Consider the following 18,558-nt stretch of genomic DNA (forward strand, 5'->3'; position numbering starts at 1 on the left):
GTGCCTGCTGAGAGACTCGCGGCGCTCCCCTTGAGGACGACTCGATAAGAGATCGCCCAGAGACACGACACCCTCCAGCTCGAGGATTGTGAGCTTCCGCAGGGTATTTCGCAGAGACACTATCTTGAAAGACTGTCCCGCTACCCCCATTCCCCACGACTGATTTGTGGTACGTTGTGCCACTGCTGTACTATTTGCCTTTGGGTCATAAAGATCCCCTGAAATCATCGATAAAAGAACTTATCGTCCTACAAAGAATACGTGTGGTATCCCTCTGTTTACAGTGCAGATCAGGGTGTGCGTGCCTGGTTCGGCTTACTTGGGAGAGGTGGGTCAAAGGGGTGGGCAAGACGTGTATCGAACCCCCTTCCGGCAGACGCCTTTCCAACACTTACAGATGAGTTATACTGATCGGCATCACAGCAGTGCAAGTTCTGCCAGCCTACCTTCGCCCACGGGCCTAGGGAAACACCAAAAACATGGTTCAGATACCCGCCCTCCGGCCCGGCTATGGAACCAAAAGACCAAGCCTCCGGCTCTGAATCGAACCGTCCCCACGGTACCAAAACTCCATCTCTGGCACCGAAAACCAAATCCAAGCATGGATCCGATGCTTCGATACCCGCACCGAAGTCATCTTCGGCACTGAAAGACTCCGACCCGAAAACTCATAAACCAAAGATTTCGGAACCAGCAATAACTAAACCCGGATCTTCGGAGCCGAAACCCAAAGATAAGCCTTCGGATCCAAAACAGACAAACCTTTGGAACCAAAAGTTACAAAAGACAAGCCTTTACACAAACCTTCGGCGCATAAGCAACATGCACCAAAGGATTCGGAACCAAAAAAACTGACTACCCATAAAATACCCTCTGAAACACCCAAAGAGAAGGAATTACCACCTAAAGAACTTCCTTTACAAGAACCAATGGATCCCAAGCAAAAAAAACAGCATATTGATCCAACAACTGGACATCTTGTAGCAACCCTTCCTAAGAAACTAAAACAGGACATTTCAGAGGAACACCATATACCTCCCAAAAAGAGTAAGGACATGGGTACTAACCCCTCTCCCCCTTACATACCTCCCTCTCCTCCACCTATTGATCCTAACTTACTAATATCTCCATATAACTCACCACCACCTCATTTCTGCCCTGACCCACAAGGGGATAATGACACAGATGACCATACTGATTGGGATGGGGACAAGGAAGGGGATGGGGATAATGACCATCACACCATACCACAAGAGGGACAACTCTGATAAAGACCCAGACAATTGTAATGATCCGGACCTATATCCCTCCAGACCGTCACCACCCAATGATAATATAGGATTCACACAGCTTATCAATGGGGCTGCTCTATATCATGGAGTGGAATTACACACGGACCCATTAGAGGAGGATTTCCTCATTGAAACTTTCGCTCCATCCCAAAAATCTAGTAATACGTTGCCAATGTTAGAAGGCATGCTAAAGCACACTGATGAAGTATTCAAGGACCCAGTTAGAGCAAGAATACTTACCCCAAGAGTTGATTATAAAGCTGCTCCTACTGACCCAGTTTATATTAGAGATCAAGTCCCCCTGGACTCCCTTGTTGTATCTAATGCCCGAAAGCGAGCTAATTCACAAGCCACAGGCGACGCGCCTCCTCCTGATAAGGAGTCAAAGCTTATAGACGCGTCCGGTGTAGGAAAATGGGTTTCTGTTGCAGTAACACCCCACTTTTTGCCAGACTACTGATGCACTTTTTCTTGGTGTGCCCTGGGTCCCTGCCAATCAGGTTCCCAGGGCCTTTGTTATTTCCCCAAAACTAACCCAATTGGCATCTCTGGCCACAGTTCAGCCCCTGGTAAATGGTACCACAGGTGCCCAGGGCACTGTGACCAGGGAAGATCCCTAAGGGCTGCAGCACTTATTGTGCCACCCTTAGAGGCCCTGTACCTTTACACACACACACAGTGCCTTTTAAGGCTGCGTGTTTTGGTGCAGAACAAAGTAAAGAGTCGACATGGTACACATCCCTGTGTGCCATGCCTACAACTCACTGCTCTGGCATAGATCAGTCACCCCTCTAGCTGGGTGCCCTGTACCGCTACAGTGTCTAAGTCCATTCTTAGGCATTGTAAGTGCAGTGCTGCCATTAAGAGGATATGGTGCTGGGAGCTTGTCATTACGAACTCCACAGCACCATAATGGCTACACTGAAAACTGAGAAGTTTGGTATCAAACTTCTCAGCCCATTAAACCCACACTGATGCCAGTGTGGGATTTAATGAAAAATGCACACAGAGGGCATCTCAGAAAATAGCCTCTGGTGGGTTCCCTAACTGGTACACACCAGCCTGCCACCACGAGACATGTTTCTGGACCCCTAGGGCGGGAGCCTACACTCCCTGAGCCCAGAAACAAAGCCTTTCCTGGGCAGAGGTGTTCACACCTCCCCCAGGCCAGGAAGAGCCATCTGTGGCAGGGGAGCTTCAAAGGCCTGGCAGCCTTTGTAATGCGACCCCCAGCCTCTCCTGCTATCAGGAGCAGGCCCCCTTCCTGTCTCCCCTCCCTTTCAGCAGGAACACTGGCGGTAAAAACTAGCCAGCCCAGGAGGTGTGCCCACCTCTGCCAACTCCACTCCTCAGGTGGGGGAGGCGAGGTGAAGCCCACTCTCCAGTGCTCTCCATCTTGCAGATGGCAGGCACTCCCCAATCAGGACTAGGGATTATGCTCACTCCCCCACGTGGGGTGAGCACACCAAGGGTGTAGTCACCCTAAGGTCAGTAGCCCATTGACTACTGACCTCAAGATCCCTAAAACACCCCTAATGACAGTATTTAGGGGGCAGCCCTGAACCAAGAAGGCAGATCCAGCCTACCTACAAGAAGAGAAGGACGAAGAGCCGTGCAGAGCTAACAAGAGAACGACGCCCACTGATTTGGCCCCAGCCCTAAAGGCCAGTCTCCCCTCGAACCTGCTCCTGCGAAATCCTGGCGTGTCCAGCAGCCAGCAACCTCACAAACCCCGGAGGACCTGCCAGCTTGCACTTCCGAGATTGTGAACACCGGACATGTTTAAACTGAAGCTTCTGGTGCCAGCCAGAGACCGCGAATCCAGCCCACTGCACCTGCCGAACCGGCCCGAGCTTGAGTGGAAAAACACCACGAGGAGGTCCCCCCCGGCGATCCTGACCAGAGATCCGGCGACCCCTGACCTGCCTCAAGCCTCCAGACGATGCCTGCTGCCTCTATCCAGAGGACCCCCCCCTACCGCGACCAGAGCGGGTAAGAAAATCCGACGTCACAAGGCACCCCTGACCCGACGCCCCACGGCCTTGTGTGCCCAAACCAACGGTGCCTAAGCAACCCACGACATCCCAACTTACCCTTCGAAGTGGTGGTCGCACCCAGAAGATCCTCGTCCCCGAGCCTGCAGTGTTTCATTGTCCCAGAGGTTCTCCATTGGAAACAACAGGGCACCCGACCTCAAAACAGACCCCTGCACCCGGCCACCCTAGTGCCGCTGAGGGTGCAACAACAGTGCATCACTGACCCTGGGGGACCCCTGAGTCTAACCCCAGAACCTTAACTCCCACAGTCATTTATTTACCTGCAAACCGATAACATGTTTTTGCTCTATAGGATAAAATTGACAATTTTCCCTCCAAAAAAATTACTTAGTGTGGAGTTTTGAAAACTAAAGATATTCTTTAAAAATCGTACAAATAACCACAACGTGTTTTCTCACCTGTTTCCAGGATATGTCCCTGTGCTGAATCTAGACATCCAGCACTGAGTTAGAAAAAGTAATGTAAAAGTAACGTACCTGTAATTTACTGAAAAAGCCTATTCATTCCAAAGTACTGTATTTGCTAAGTGCTTCACACTACTGCTCCCCTGTAAATCAAACAAAGTACAATTTCTATTGCATTTTCAAACTGTCCTAGATCCAGTAACTTATTACTGAAAAGTATTTAATGCTTACCTGTACCAGGCTTGCTTGGTTCTAAAAATAAACAGTATATATTTTTATGCAAACACAATTGGCCTAGAATTCAGTTCTTGAGTGTGTGAATTCATTTGCTCACAGTGTGTGCATCAATTGCTTAACACTGTCCTCTGATACTGCCTTACTGCTCGACCAAGCTACCACTTTAGAGGGTAAGGTTATATCTAACTTTAACCTCTGCCTACCTTTGGGGACTCTTGGACTCTATCCACACTGTACCTCACTTTGTTGCAGTATGTATAGAGCCAGTTTTTTACATCAGGCAAACGAATTGCATCACATGCCGCTAATAGTTGGCGTATTGCCAATGCGCAAGCCCTCCTCGCACGCTATGACAGAGCGCATTATGATGAACTAGAAAAGCTAATACAGCATTTACCAGATCAATACAAGGGTAAAGGCAGCAACCTCATTCAAGAGGGTAAATTAATTACAATCAACTCTATAAAATGTGCACTTGATGCCGCTGACAGATGCCGCTGACAGAGCATCCTGTGGCATTAACATCAGCCTCTTGCTACGCCGCCATGCTTGGCTTTGAATCTCCGGATTCAAACAAGAGGTACAGTCAGCTATACTAAACCAACCCTTTGACCAACAACATCTTTTTGGACCAAATGTAGACTCTTCATTAGAAAAAATGAAGAAAGATACAGAAACTGCCAAATCTATGGGAGCGCTACAACTACCCTCTAACAGAGGCTCCTTTCGCCGCTCCTTATATAGGGGCGGCTCCAAAACAATGCCATCAGAGAATACCTCCTCTAATTACAAAAACCAAAATCAACCTTCCTCCTCCCGAGGGTACTATCGAGGAAGATATAGAGGAAACAACAATAGGGGAAGAGGCAAAAATAATTCCACATGCACTTCCCCTGCAACCAAGCAGTGACTTCCCCCCGCTACCCTCTGACCATTCCACTGCTGTCGGGGGACGCCTATCACAGTTCCTACCTGTCTGGAATTCCATTACAACAGACAAGTGGGTGAAACAAATGATCCAGTATGGTTATTGCCTGGAACTCACTGGTACTCCACCAAACATTCCTCCCAGAGAACGCCCAATGTCCTCAAACATCTCGCTCTTCTCAAACAAGAGGTTCTCTCTCTGTTACAGAAACATGTGATAGAACCAGTCCCTTTGCCTCATCAAGGCACAGGAGTGTATTCACTGTACTTCCTAATCCCAAAAAAGGACGTCTCTCTCAGACCAACACTGGACCTCAGGCCATTAAATCTATACATTCAGTCAGACCATTTCCATATGGTCACTCTCCAACAGGTACTCCCACCACTCCAACAAGGCGACTTGCTGTCCACTCTGGATTTAAAGGACGCCTACTTTCACATTCCCAATCACCCCGCTCACAGGAAATACCTCAGGTTTGTGATAAGCGGACAACACTACCAATTCAAAGTCCTCCCATTCGGAGTAATCACAGCACCCAGTGTCTCCACCAAGTGCCTCGCAGTAGTGGCGACTCACTTACGAAGACAACATATTCACGTTTTCCCTTACCTGGACAACTGGCTCATAAAAGCCAAGTCACACAGCAGCTGTGTTCAACACACATACAAAACAATACAGTTGCTACACGATTTGTAATTCACAACCAACCTTTCCAAATCCCATCTACAACCGTCCACAACACAACAATATCTAGGAGCTACAATAAACACTTCAAAAGCTCTATCATATACCAACCCAGTCAGAATAAGCACCATGCAAGCCCTCATATCAAAATGTACACCTCAACACTCATTACCAGCTCGAGTGTTCATGCAGTTAATCGGGATGATGGCCTCTTGCATTCTCATAGTCCCTCACGCAAGACTCCAGATGCGTCCCTTACAGGCGAGTTTGGCACGTCCGAGGAACCAGGCTCAAGGTCAGCTAACAGATCTGGTGTTGGTAGACGACCGCACCCATCGCTCTCTGCAGTGGTGGAACACTCAAAACCTTTTCAAAGGGCGGCCATTCCTCGACCCGGTTCCACAGATAGTGCTCACAACAGATGCATCGCTCACCAGCTGGTAAGCTTATCTTAAAAATCATACTATTCAGGGCCTATGGTCCCCTCAACAAAAACAGTTCCACATAAATTATCTGGAATTGCTATTGAGCTTCCTAGCGTTAAAATCCTTTCAATGCCACCTCGCAGGCAAAGCTATCCTGATCCGTACAGACAACATGACAGCAATGTATTACATACAAAAACAGGGGGGGGGACACACTCTCTGCAGCTTTCACACCTAGCTCAAAGCATATGGAGATGGACCATTCCGCAAAACATATACCTCCTTGCAGAACACCTCCCAGGAGTATACAATCAGATTGCGGATCTGCTCGGGGGTCAAAAACAGCAGATCCACGAATGGGAACTTTATCCTCAAGTTCTGCTTCCATTCTTTCAAATGTGGGGCTACCCAGAAATAGACCTGTTCGCCACACACCAAAACGCAAAATGCCCAAGCTGCCCATCCAGGTATCCGCACCCATTGTCCAAAGGCAATGCTCTATGTATGAACTGGTCGGGCAAATTTGCTTACGCTCTTCTGCCTCTCCCACTCATTCCGCTAGTGGTTCGGAGGCTCAGACAGCATTCCCTCACAATGATCCCGGTTGCACCAACATGGGCCCAACAACCATGGTTCACAACCCTCTTGGAACTATCAGTAGTTCCTCATCATAAGCTACGTCTCTCACCCAAGCTTCTCACTCAGAACCATGGAGAGATAAGGCATCCAGATCCCAGTCAACTCAACCTTTTGTGATCTGGGTCCTGAAATTTTTGAGTTTGGCTACCTCAATCTCCTGCCAGACTGCATGAACATCATTAAACAGGCTAGACGTCCTACCACAAGAGCTTGCTATGCCGCTAAGTGGAAAAGATTTGCAATTTACTGTACAAATAACAAAATCAACGCACTAGATGCTTTTATTCAAAACATCATCTGTTACCTCTTGCATCTACAACAATGTAATCTCCATTCGACTACATCTCCCTGCAATAGCAGCCTATCTCCAAAACCAGCTATCAAAGCATTTATGGAAGGACTCAAAAGAATAATCCCACCTAGAGTTCCACCCTCACCAATATGGAACTTAAATGTGGTCCTTACCAGACTCATGGGTCCCTCATTTGAACTTCTGCATTAATGCGAGTTAAAATTTCTCACCCGGAAAGTAGCTTTCCTGGTTGCGATCACCTCTCTCAGAAGAGTCAGTGAACTCCAGGCATTAACCATACAAGAACCATTTCTGCAAATTCATCATAACAAAGTGGTTCCTAGGACTAACCCAAAATTTCTACCTACGGTAGTGTCTCCTTTTCACCTTAACCAGTCTGTAGAACTCCCAGTGTTTTTCCCTCTACCAGACTCAGCAGAACGAGCTCTTCACACGCTAGACGTAAAAAGAGCAATACTTTACTACATTGAAAGAACAAAGGGCCATATGTAGGTAAAACGTGTTTTGCGATTCTCTAATTGCAATTTTTAGGGAATCGCAATTAGAGAATTGCAAAACGGAATGTAGGTAGGATTAGCAAAATATTTTGCGATTCCCACCTATTCCTTATTTGCGAATCCCAAATTGAGAATCGCAAATAAGGAATACCTTGCCATTCATTCCTATGAGGTAGAAGGCCCATAGGAATGAATAGGCAGATATTCTCAATTTGCGATTCTCAATTAGAGAATCGCAAATTGAGAATGCAATTTCAAGGTTGCAAGGGTGTCAATAGGATACCCTTTTGCACCCCTGAAATAAACATGTGTGCACATGTGGCGCACATACATGCGCTAAGGGCATGTATGTGCGCCACATGGCACTTTGAAAAATGCAAAAAAGTGCATTTTTCAAGGAAATTGCAAATTACCACCAACCTGAGGTTGGTGGTAATATGCGATTCCTTAAGCCAAAATTGCACAACTTGGGTGCTTCCTACATTGCATTTAAGGAATCGCAATGTGGGATTCCTTAAATGCATTAGCAAAATAAGGAATTGCAAATTTTGCGATTCCTTATTTTGCGTGTGGGTTTTTGTGTGCTACATAGCACACTGCCCAAGTTGCGATCGCAAACGCCGAAATTCGGCGAATTTCAGCATTTGCGATTGCAATTTGGCTTCCTACATATGGCCCAAAATCCTTTAGAAAGACTAAACAACTTTTTGTAGCTTTCTCCCCACCTCATAAAGGCAATCCGATCTCAAAAACAGGGATTACAAGGTGGATTGTTAAATGCATCCAAACATGCTATGCTAAAGCTAACAGCACATTAACTATTCCCCCTAGAGCTCACTCCACACATAAACGAGGGGCGTCTGACATTCTTAGGGAACATTCCCCTAGATGACATCTGCAAAGCAGCAACTTGGTCTACACCATACATGTTCAGAAAGCACTATTGTGTAGACGTGCAAGCAAAGCAACAAGCTAACGTGCGTCAGGCTGTATTAAGAACACTTTTTCAAACCACTGCAACAGATACAGGTAGCCACCGCTAAGGAGGTAACTGCTGTATAGTCTATGCACAAGTATACAATCTACAGCTCATATGCCTCAAACGGAAAATGCGACTTACCAGTATGAATCTTTTCTTGGCATGTAGAGCTGTAGATTTGTATACGCCCAGCTGCCTCCCTGGATACCTCTATCTGTTCCAGTACCATCTTACTTAGATACATTACACATGGATATCCTTTGCTATTTCTTACAAACTCCATTACAACCCTCCATGGCAAAACAATCTGAAGATGGAGTTGATGCCCATGCGCACTATCGTCCTTAGGAGGAGTCACCTACCTCGTGACTACAAAGACTTCTTCCAAGACAAAAACAAAGTGCAAACATCCGAGCCCAACACCAGATGGCGATCTATGCACACGTATACGAACCTACAGCTCTACATGCCAAGAACAGATGCATACTGGAAAAAAGTGCTCTACCAAAAAGTGTCTGTTTTTTCCCCCTAAATATAGCAAGGATGAAGGATGCTGATGATGCTCTACAAATGCTGTGAATGCGACTCAGTCAATGGGTCTTCCTACAGGGATTCCTCGTTCCTCGAAGATGGTGAGGGGGTCCTGGTTATAGGGTCGACATCCCACAAAGTCCTCTCTGGTCTGGCCAAAGTCCAGCTGCCACTGGACTACCAGTCTCCCACTGTCCCCTTCGCAGACTAGTCCTTCCTAGGTCAATAACTTCCCGTCTGACAGCACTCGCAACTCTGACAGCACTTGTGGGATAATCGAACTTGTGTGAAACTCTGTGCAATGATTCTTGGTCCTCATGGCATCGGTGGTAGCGGCTTGAAGACTTTACGCTACCAACATGCCCCAGCAAGCTTCTTCAGTTGTTGTGTCCTTGTGCTGCAAACAGAAGGCCTGTCAGCTAGCCCTTGGAGTTCTCTTAGCTTGTCTGGGCTCTGGAGACACCTTCTCCTTGAGCAGGACACGGCAGGCAAAACCCCTTTCTTTTCTACTACCAGGTGCAGTCCTCTTTGGTGCAGCCTCTCTTTGCTGGTCCCTCTGTGCAGCACAGCAGTCCTTCTTTAGTCCTTCTTCCGAGTCACTTGAGATCTCAGTTGTGGGTGCTAAGGGTGCCCTATTTATCTTCAGAAAATGCTCTCAGTATGGGATGTGGTTGGTAGCCAAGGGGCTACCAAGTTCCCTTCCTCCTGATGACCACTTCTTGGGAACTGTGGCATCTGGCTATCCCAGGATGCACAACTCTGCCCACTCCCCAGAGGTGTGGATGTCGGAGGGCTATTCGCCCCTGGAAAAATGTTTTTGACAACTGGCTTCTCCTCTCCTGTCCCCAATGTTAGCCTGTCTGTCTAAACTATAGGCTATAGGGCAGCCCCTCTCCTAAGTGTTTCCCATTTGCCTTCAGAGATGGCTTCTCCTTTGAAGCTCGCCTTTCCTGTATAGCTTACTGCAGGAGGGAGGTAACACCTCACTCCCCTGCAGGCCCCTATTGTGTCCTTTCCTGGGAGTCGTTAGCTCGTCTCCACAGGGGGGCAGAAAGCTTTCTATACGTCAGCCTCATGTACACGAGTAAACTGACACTAGAAACATTTGGGCAACTAAAGTGGCAACTTCTAAAGGTGCACTGTACCCACCAGTGACATTAAATTCGATGTAACCATTAAATCCGATTCAATGCGCTGTTTCTTTGTAACCCAAACAGTACCAACCTTAGTTGTCCCATTCAGAAGTTAGTAGGGCTGGGGTGCTAGCCTGCAACTCTATACTGGCCAATAGGGCTTGTAAGAAGCTGGCTCTGTATATGGCAAACCACTTGGTGGTCCAGAGATTCCCCCAGAAGTGTACAGGGCTCAATGCAAACCCAAAGTGCTCTATTAGTGGTACTGTGGGTGAGCAGTCTTAGGCCTAACACAGAAGAGTGTAAGACATTTATTGTGCACACAATGACCAATAAAAGACACACGACTCAAAAAGGAGATCCACACCAATTTTATAAAAGTTTTTAAATAGAATTTCTTTTCAGTTTCAAAAGTGGGCACTTTCATTCTTTGCAATGTTAACCTATGGAGGAAAACAGTATTGCGGTTTTACAGGTAAGTAACCAACTTACATATCCAGTCTTCAATTTGCAGGGTCAGCAGATGGCAAGGTTCAGGTAGGCACAGACACTGTACCACCAGCAGCACAGGGCGGCGGGGTGCAGAGGTCAGAGTTGAAGATCAGGCTCAATGTTACCCAATGGAGACTGGAGGTGCTTGAAGACATACTGCTTGCAGGTAAGTAGATCGGTTGCAGGGCTCAAGCATCGGAGATAAAAACAAGCGTGAGGGGGCACAGGGCAGCACCAAACATACACCGCCAGCGGCACGGGGGGGTGGCTGGGTTCAGGGTGCAAACAGTGTTGGACGCTCAATGCAATTCCGTGGAGGAACTCGGTTTGGAAAATAAGCTGCAGGCGATGAACTGGAGACTGCCCGAAGGAAATCAGCGACAGCAGAGGCAAGTTGAGATGCCGTAGGTCATAGGGACACCATCAGTCAAGCTCCTCAAGGCCCAGGGGCTTAGGTGCCTTTTGACTTCGAAGTATTCTTACCAGATCCAGTCGCTTCCGGGGGAGCCTTCTGATTCACACTGCAGGTGTCGTCGTGGAGTCCAGGAGGGGTCAGCCAACGCTGGACTTAGACTCAGGATCACTGGGGAACCTTTCTCTGAATCGGTGGGCCACCTGGACACAGGCCAGAGGTGTCGATCCAGAGGGCACCAGAGTCCTTGGTGTTGCTCTCTTGAGGACAGAACCGTTGTCCTCTAGAGATCTGGTCCTCCTCAAAGGCAGGCAGTCCTCCTAGGGGTTGTGGAGGCCGCTGACTGCAGGACAGGTGTTGTTTCTTCTCAGGATCTTCGAGGGCTACAGACAGGCCGGTAAGGCTGGGTTCAAGTCAGTGGGCATCCACTGTCTTCTCTGCAGAGCATCTTCTTCGTCCTTCTTTGTAGTTTGGCAGGAACTAACCTCAGGGTCTGGGGGACGCACCTAAATACTAGATTTATGGGAATTGTAAGGGAGTGACAGGTAGACCAAAGGGCACCTTACCTGGGATGACTACACCCTCAGTAATGCCATCCTCCTGTAAGAGGGGGCATAGTCCTAGCCCTAATTAGAGGAGTCCCCCCAGCTTCAAGATGGTGGGTACTGAAAGGTGTACTTCACCTAGCCTCCTCCACCTTAGTAGTGGAGTTGGCAGAGGTAAGCACACCTTCTATTCTTCCTAGTTTTCCCACCGGTTTTCCCAACCAAAGTGTGGGTCTAAACCTGGGGCTGCCATCTGCTGCTAGAAGCAGAGGCTGGGGAATGCATTACAAAGGTGGCAGGCCTTTGAAACGTCTCTCAAGCACAGTGCCCATCCTTTGGGAGAAGGTGTGACACCTCCGCCCGGGATGTGCTTTGTCTCCTGTCCCAGAAATCGGTGGCTCTTGACCCAGGGGGCCCAGAAACATGTCTGGTAGTGGCAGGCTGCCTAAAGCCAGTCTGTTACCACACCTGGGTTGGTAGGATTTCAGGGGGCACCTCTGAAGTGCCTCCTGAATACATGGTTCAATAAATCCCACACTGGAAGCATTGTCGGTTTATTGAGAGGTATAGTTTGGAACCAAACACTTCTGTGTTCAGCGAAGCCATCATGGTGCTGTGGAACTCGAGTTGTCGGGTTCCCAGCAAATTTACTCTCTGTGGTTTCCCTGGCACTTGCAATATCTAAGAATAGACTTAAGGATTGTAGGGACATATCTGCTCATGCAGATGTGCCCACACCTGTGATATAGTGCACCCTGCCTTAGGGCTGTAAGGCCTGCTAGAGGGGTGTCTTACCTATACCTTAGACAGTGCTGGATGACATGGCCAAGGCAGTGTGCCATGTCGACTTTGTCAAGTCAAGTCAAGTTAGCTTTATTTCGATATAGTAATATCATAAAAGCATTAATGTGCAAACATATGAAGTGCTATACAATGAAGGGAGAAGGAAAGCTTATTGACACCAAAGTGCAAAATTTAAAAGGTTTAAAAGATGTGCATTATAAGAATCAGTTTAAAATATGTACGTTAAGACATTTTTACAATAAAAACATGTTATAAAAGAATTCATGATTTTAAATGTAAACATTTGGCCCTGATGTTCCAAGACCACCCTAGAAATTTTGCCACTCCACAAACTAGTACTGGGCTAGTGTCGGAACGTAATATTCTCAGTGCTACCCGATAGTTCGACGTGCCCAGCAATCGACATACAGGTCCCAGCCATCGACTTCTTGGTTTTGTATAGGCTGGGCATTCGAACATGATATGTGCCGTATTTTCCATCAACCCGCTACAACTCAAACAGGTGGACGGAGTTTGATGGGGTGGATTCCATTTGTTCATGTACGCGCGGGATGGCAGTATGTCAAGTCTAAATTGAATGTACAGAGATCTATCTCTAGGCCTCTGTACAAAGTCTAGATACGGCTCGAAGCTAACAGCCAGTTTGTGCATAAAGAAAGCTTCGGTCAGACTGCCTATATCAGTACTGCTGGATTACTGGGCGTCTATCCATGTCCAATACGCTTTTTTCAGATCTGTTTTACCCAGGGTGGCACCTTGGTCCCAGGCTTCGCTAAGGCCCAATGACAAAAAGGACTTCTTAATAGAGCGTAACCAGGGGATTTTGTGGGACCCCGAAGAATTTATTATTTCTCTTAGGCCCTCTGTATACTTCGCTAGTTCAGGGGTGCGCCATAGACGAACCCAGAAAAGCAAAGGGCGTAATCTTGCCATATCTTTTATCGTGTGTCTACCCAGATCTCTAAAAAGGGGCTTGAGTGGCGTTCCCCTCGGGAGGGAAACCAGCTCTCTCATGAATTTGTTTTCAGACCTGGAGATGTCCTCGAGATTGTCAAAGCCCCAGAGTTCGGCTCCATACAATGCCGAACCTACAGCTTTGGCCTGATAAATCACCAATGCGGGAGCGATTGGTCTACTGTATGAAGTACGATGTTCTTTGCTTATTGTTCCCGCTACCCGTTTATGGCTTAAGAGCATTTTATCTATATGGGGTCTCCAGCTCAAACTGTCGGAGATTCTTATACCGAGATAATCAAAAGTTTTGACAATCTCGAGAGGAACTCCATCAAGCCTAAAGACAACATTAGATAGTTTTCGTGAGTTAAATGAGAGAAGCTTGGTTTTTAGGGTATTAATGCTCAAGCCTCTCTGGGTACAAAACAAATAAAACCTGTCCAGGAGTTTTTGCAAACCTACTGGGGTTTTGGAGATTAGCAAGGTATCATCGGTGAATAATAGAGTAGGAACTCGATCACCCGCCAATGTCGGGGCGTCAGCAGGGACATCTTGTAAAAACTTTACCACTCCATTTACAAACAAGGAAAAAAGAGTGGGAGCCAGCACGCAGCCCTGCCGAACTCCCCTGTTTACAGGGATTTTTGCAGTCTTCTGGGCCTGGGTACCCCACCTCACCTGGGCATAATTCCCTTCATGCAACCGAACCAAGAGGTCAAGGACAGGGGAAGGCAAATCCAAGTCCCTCAAGACCTGCCATAAGCGATCCCGAGGGACTAGGTCGAAGGCGGTCTTTAAATCTATGAACGCCAGATGTAGGCTACCCCTGCCTATCAAAACCACCTTCCAATATAGAAGAAAGAGTCTAAAGACCTGGTCGATTGTACTTATGTTGGGTCTAAAGCCTGCTTGGTAATGGGAGAGGATGTCATTCTCATTAACCCATGAGAGGATTCTTTCTAGGAGGACCCTGCCAATAATCTTCTGGCCAGCGTCAATATGGCTGATGGGTCGGTAATTGACAGGGTCCTCTCTGGGACCCTTTGTGAATATTGGGATCACCTCAGCTCCCTTCCAAGAATCAGGGATAAGGGACCCCTTAAGAAGGGCGTTAAAAAAGATGGCAAAATACTTTGCCCAGTGTTTGGGGTCCGATCTATACAGGTCGCCAGGAAGACCATCAGGTCCAGGGGCCTTTGCTGGGACTATTTTATTGATAGCAATCTCAACTTCCGCCTCTGTGAAAGGATCATGTCCCTCGGAAATAGGAATGGTCATTGTAGTAGGTACAGTGATCAGGGGGCTTTGAATGTCCTCCCCCGAGTAAAGGTTCTTAAAGTGATCGAACCACTCCTGGCTCGTGATATGGTTTGGGATGGCGTCGGGGTCACAACCTCTAGAGCACAGCTTTCCAAACTTTTCATGTTGGTGACACACCTTTTAGACAATCTTCATTTTGCGACACGGTAATGCGAGTGAGCGTAACGAGCGAGCCCAAACCACCTCCCCCCCCCTACCCCCCCCCCCCCCCCCCCGAGAAAATTTTGAAAAAATAGTGGGCAAATGGTGCATTTTCAAGGAAATGTGAGAAAGCAGGAAGGTTGATAAAGAAATTGTGAATCTGTTCTAACAAAGACAGTGACTGGCAAAACTGGGTGTAAGCAAGGTTAGGTTTCTGCCTGCAAACAAGAATATAATCACGCACACATTGACACATGCCCCAGTGATTTACAGCACAAAAAGGGCGGGTGCACGCACTGCCAACCCTTTCAACCATGCACAAAGTCCGCCTGCTGCCTTGCTGAATAAGAGTTATACAAAAATCCGTTCAGGAAGGGGGAATTGTGAGTGGTAAAACAATCATGCAACTTATCAGCCGGTCTCTGCCATTGAACTCAGGTGGGTCCGCTTTCCTCAGCGCACTAACATCACTTCCTATCTCCCTACATTGCTACACTACCACCTTCGGTGCCACTCTACCTCTCTAGATAGCATAACATGCACCCTACTATGCTTCATTAGCAACACATACCACTACCAGGCATTGCTGTACTTTCACCACAGCGCTGCACTTACACTGTCTTCACAATTATTTTTATGGGTGGTTTATAAAGCGTGGCATATATTCTGAGGGGTTTGTTAGCTTTCTAGAAAGGTCCCGGTTCTTTTAACAGGAAAGGTGGTGGTGTTAGGTTTTTTCATGCAAGCAGAAACAGATTTCTTTGAGTTGTGTTTTCAATTTCTTTCTGTTTAGCTGACAGGTTGATTGAGATCTCAAAGTCAGGTACAAGTTGATCCAAAGAGTGGCCTTAAACGCATGGCGACCTTCATTCGTGCCTCTTTCTTTTGAACCTAAGATCGGGTAAAGCTTAGCTGGTTCTCACTTACTACCCATTTCCTTTACAAGGACTTGTGTGGCTGTAGGCACAGCCCAGTGCTGTGAAATAAAAAGAAGGCTGGCCGGACGTCAATTATTACAGCAAACGCAACACAGACTAAATACCTTTCTCAGTGTTTGTTTTCTTCTATACCTCCCAGCTAAACTGAGTTCAAAATTGAACATCAAAATGTTTCCAGTATTCTATAATTGATTTCTGCACCCCCAGGTTTCCTTCAGTACAGCAAAGAAGGAAGCTTCTGGCAGTCCTTGTATGAGCGAGCATAAGTTTGCTCAACAGACGACTCATTAATCTTTTCTGCAACTATTCACAAGGACCAATGCAACTCGCAGGGTCTATTTACCAAGGTAATTCATCCAGTGGTTAAAAGAAACACGTGCTAATTCAAAACCGCTCTCCAATATCAACATTGTAATTTGCAGAGGTGCAGGTACATAAAGCATGAACACCGCCTGTGCAACGGAACCAACAAAGTTAGAAAAGGGAATTTATAGGTTCAAGTTTGTATGTAATTTTTACAGGGTTTTTATAGATGATTTTTATAGTCTGTGAAATGGCGTATGCTGTGAGGTGCTTGACTGAACGATGCACAGAACAGGAAGATAACGGAGTGACCTGCTCCCTAAGATTCCAGTTGTGGCTCTGTAATTCCCTTCTATTTGATGTTGGTAAGTCTTTTTTTTCCTCACAGTGCTTCAGTTAGAAGCACTGTAAATCGCGTGTGCACTTGACCTGTCACTGCTTCTTTGCTTAAGTGGTTACCGTTCCTGTTGGCGAGATCTGTATATAATCTACAAGGGGGCCAGATAAAATAGGGGGCGCAAAGGAGAGAAAAGGGCAAGCGATAGAAAGGGACTGGAAGTTTGAAGGAAATAAGGAGTGCGAGAAAATAAACACCGCGGTGCTATCGAGAATTGCAAGCATGTAAACAGAAAGAATGAATTTACTCTTACAGATTTAATAACCACCTCCACGGCTCCTAATGTATCAAAACTGAGTCTGTCTTTGCAGAATTCAAATCTGTGACTCTGCAGCCGGCATGCAAACCATCCCGCATTGAACAGGATGCTGACAAATGCTCCGTCTCTCACAACGCAAACAAAAGAGCTTTGTTCCTCAAACCCGAGGGCAGAAAACAACAAACTGTTATGAACGCACAACAGAAAACGAAGTAACAGGCCGAAAAACTTACTGAGCGCCTGGGATGGGGAGCAGAGGTGGTCACTGCGTCGCAAAGTAAACAAGGCCGCGTGCTCAGCTCACGCTCGTCTAACGCGTCTTCTTCCTCGGCGTACTGCGTCACTGAATGCAAACGTCCAAGAGAGCATTCGCCCTAATCTGCCTGCAGACGTCATGGTCCTGCGACACACCCACACATGGGAGGCGACACAGTACTGTGTCGCGACACACAGTTTGGAAAGCTCTGCTCTAGAGTGTTTACAGAGATTTCAAAATGCGTTTCCGTCTTTAGCCAGGCTCGCAGCCTTGAGGGCCAACCAACGGGATTCGTCCCAAGCTTGCTTGGCTCTCAAAACTGCCTTTCTATGTTCTTTCCTGGCAATTCGGATTTGGTCGACTTTGTTCTTTTGTCTGCACCAGGGCGTGCATGCTGCAGTGGTAGTTTGCATGGCCTAGGTGAGGGGTCCCTGGGAGACACTCTTCAGTCGCAGTGTCCTAGGTCCCATTTACTAGGGACTTACAGGGGGTCTGAAGGGCCAATTGTGGAACAGTTTTTACGAAAATGCACTGGCACAGGGGACCTGGCTGTCAAAAACCGTGTGCACTACAATCAAAGTCATAACATTTTCCAGGCAAAAAGTGGAGTCTAATCATATCAAAAGAGGCACATTTTTTCTAGCCTTTTCCCGGTAAAAATGGCAATTTAGGATTTTTACTGCTGGAACATGTAGAGGTGCATGTTCCACTTTTTAACATACCACGCTCTGCTTTAAAGCTCGTTCGTCCTGCATAGGGGTGATTTGCATAGATTCAAAAGGGAATTCTGGACTTTGCCATTACTTACAATGGTTTAGTTGAGTTAGCAATTAAACACAGCCGTTCCAGTACGCAGTGGCAGACTGGGAGCCAGGCTTTACCTTGTCCTACACAGGGTGGTGCTGCAGTCCCTGGGAGACATTTATATACAGTCCATGGGTACCCGTAGTACACTATACTAGGGACTTACAGTTCAGTTAGGCTATGCCAATTGGCAATTATACATGCACCATTGTAGGACCAGAGCACATGCACGGAGTCCTGTTTAGCTGGGCATAGGGCATTTTAGAACCGTGACACCAGTACCTAGTAGTCAGCATGGGAACAAAAAGTGGGGGGTAAACCTGAAAAAGCCTTTCTTTTCAGTTTCTACTGCACAGACTGACAGTGAAGCGGAACTCATGATAGAACATTAGAGGTGTGTAAAGAGTCCGCTTTCCTACATACTGTTTCTGAAATGTAAACTGCAGATCGTAATTGTACATCAGTTGAATTGGAAGTGCGTCACAGTTTCTTCTTTGGCTATCTCTCCTCCATCTTTTTGAGGATTACATGTTTTTAAAGATAAAGTTCCTTTGATGATGTCCTTGTCTCCTTGCTCCTTTCTCCGCTAATGTTGTTCATGTATGTGCTGCAGCCTCTCGACTACTATGACAACAACACATCGATGAGCATGTCCCACGATGCCTCCATGTACCAGGATGAAGACAACTTGTCGTCCGGAGACACTCCCACAAACACACCAGAGAAACGGCGCGCGCTGAGACATATGGTAAACTAAATAGAAACCATGCTTAGTAGCGGAAAAGGAAAGGCAGACATGTTTGGCTGTTTGGAG

The 18,558-nt window shown here is 47.0% G+C and overlaps 1 protein-coding gene across 1 annotated transcript in view; it reads left to right on the forward strand.

Moving 5' to 3' along the window:
• Window positions 1-18,558, forward strand: part of TAF1 (TATA-box binding protein associated factor 1) — a 303,188-nt gene that overhangs the window by 238,585 nt on the left and 46,045 nt on the right. Inside the window, exon 36 of the mRNA XM_085608461.1 lies at window positions 18,358-18,492. Coding sequence (XP_085464587.1) covers window positions 18,358-18,492 — 135 coding nt within the window. The remainder of the gene's footprint in view (window positions 1-18,357; window positions 18,493-18,558) is intronic.

Source organism: Triturus cristatus, chromosome 5_2, assembly GCF_964204655.1.
Source record: "Triturus cristatus chromosome 5_2, aTriCri1.1, whole genome shotgun sequence".
Taxonomy (NCBI): Eukaryota; Metazoa; Chordata; class Amphibia; order Caudata; family Salamandridae; genus Triturus; species Triturus cristatus.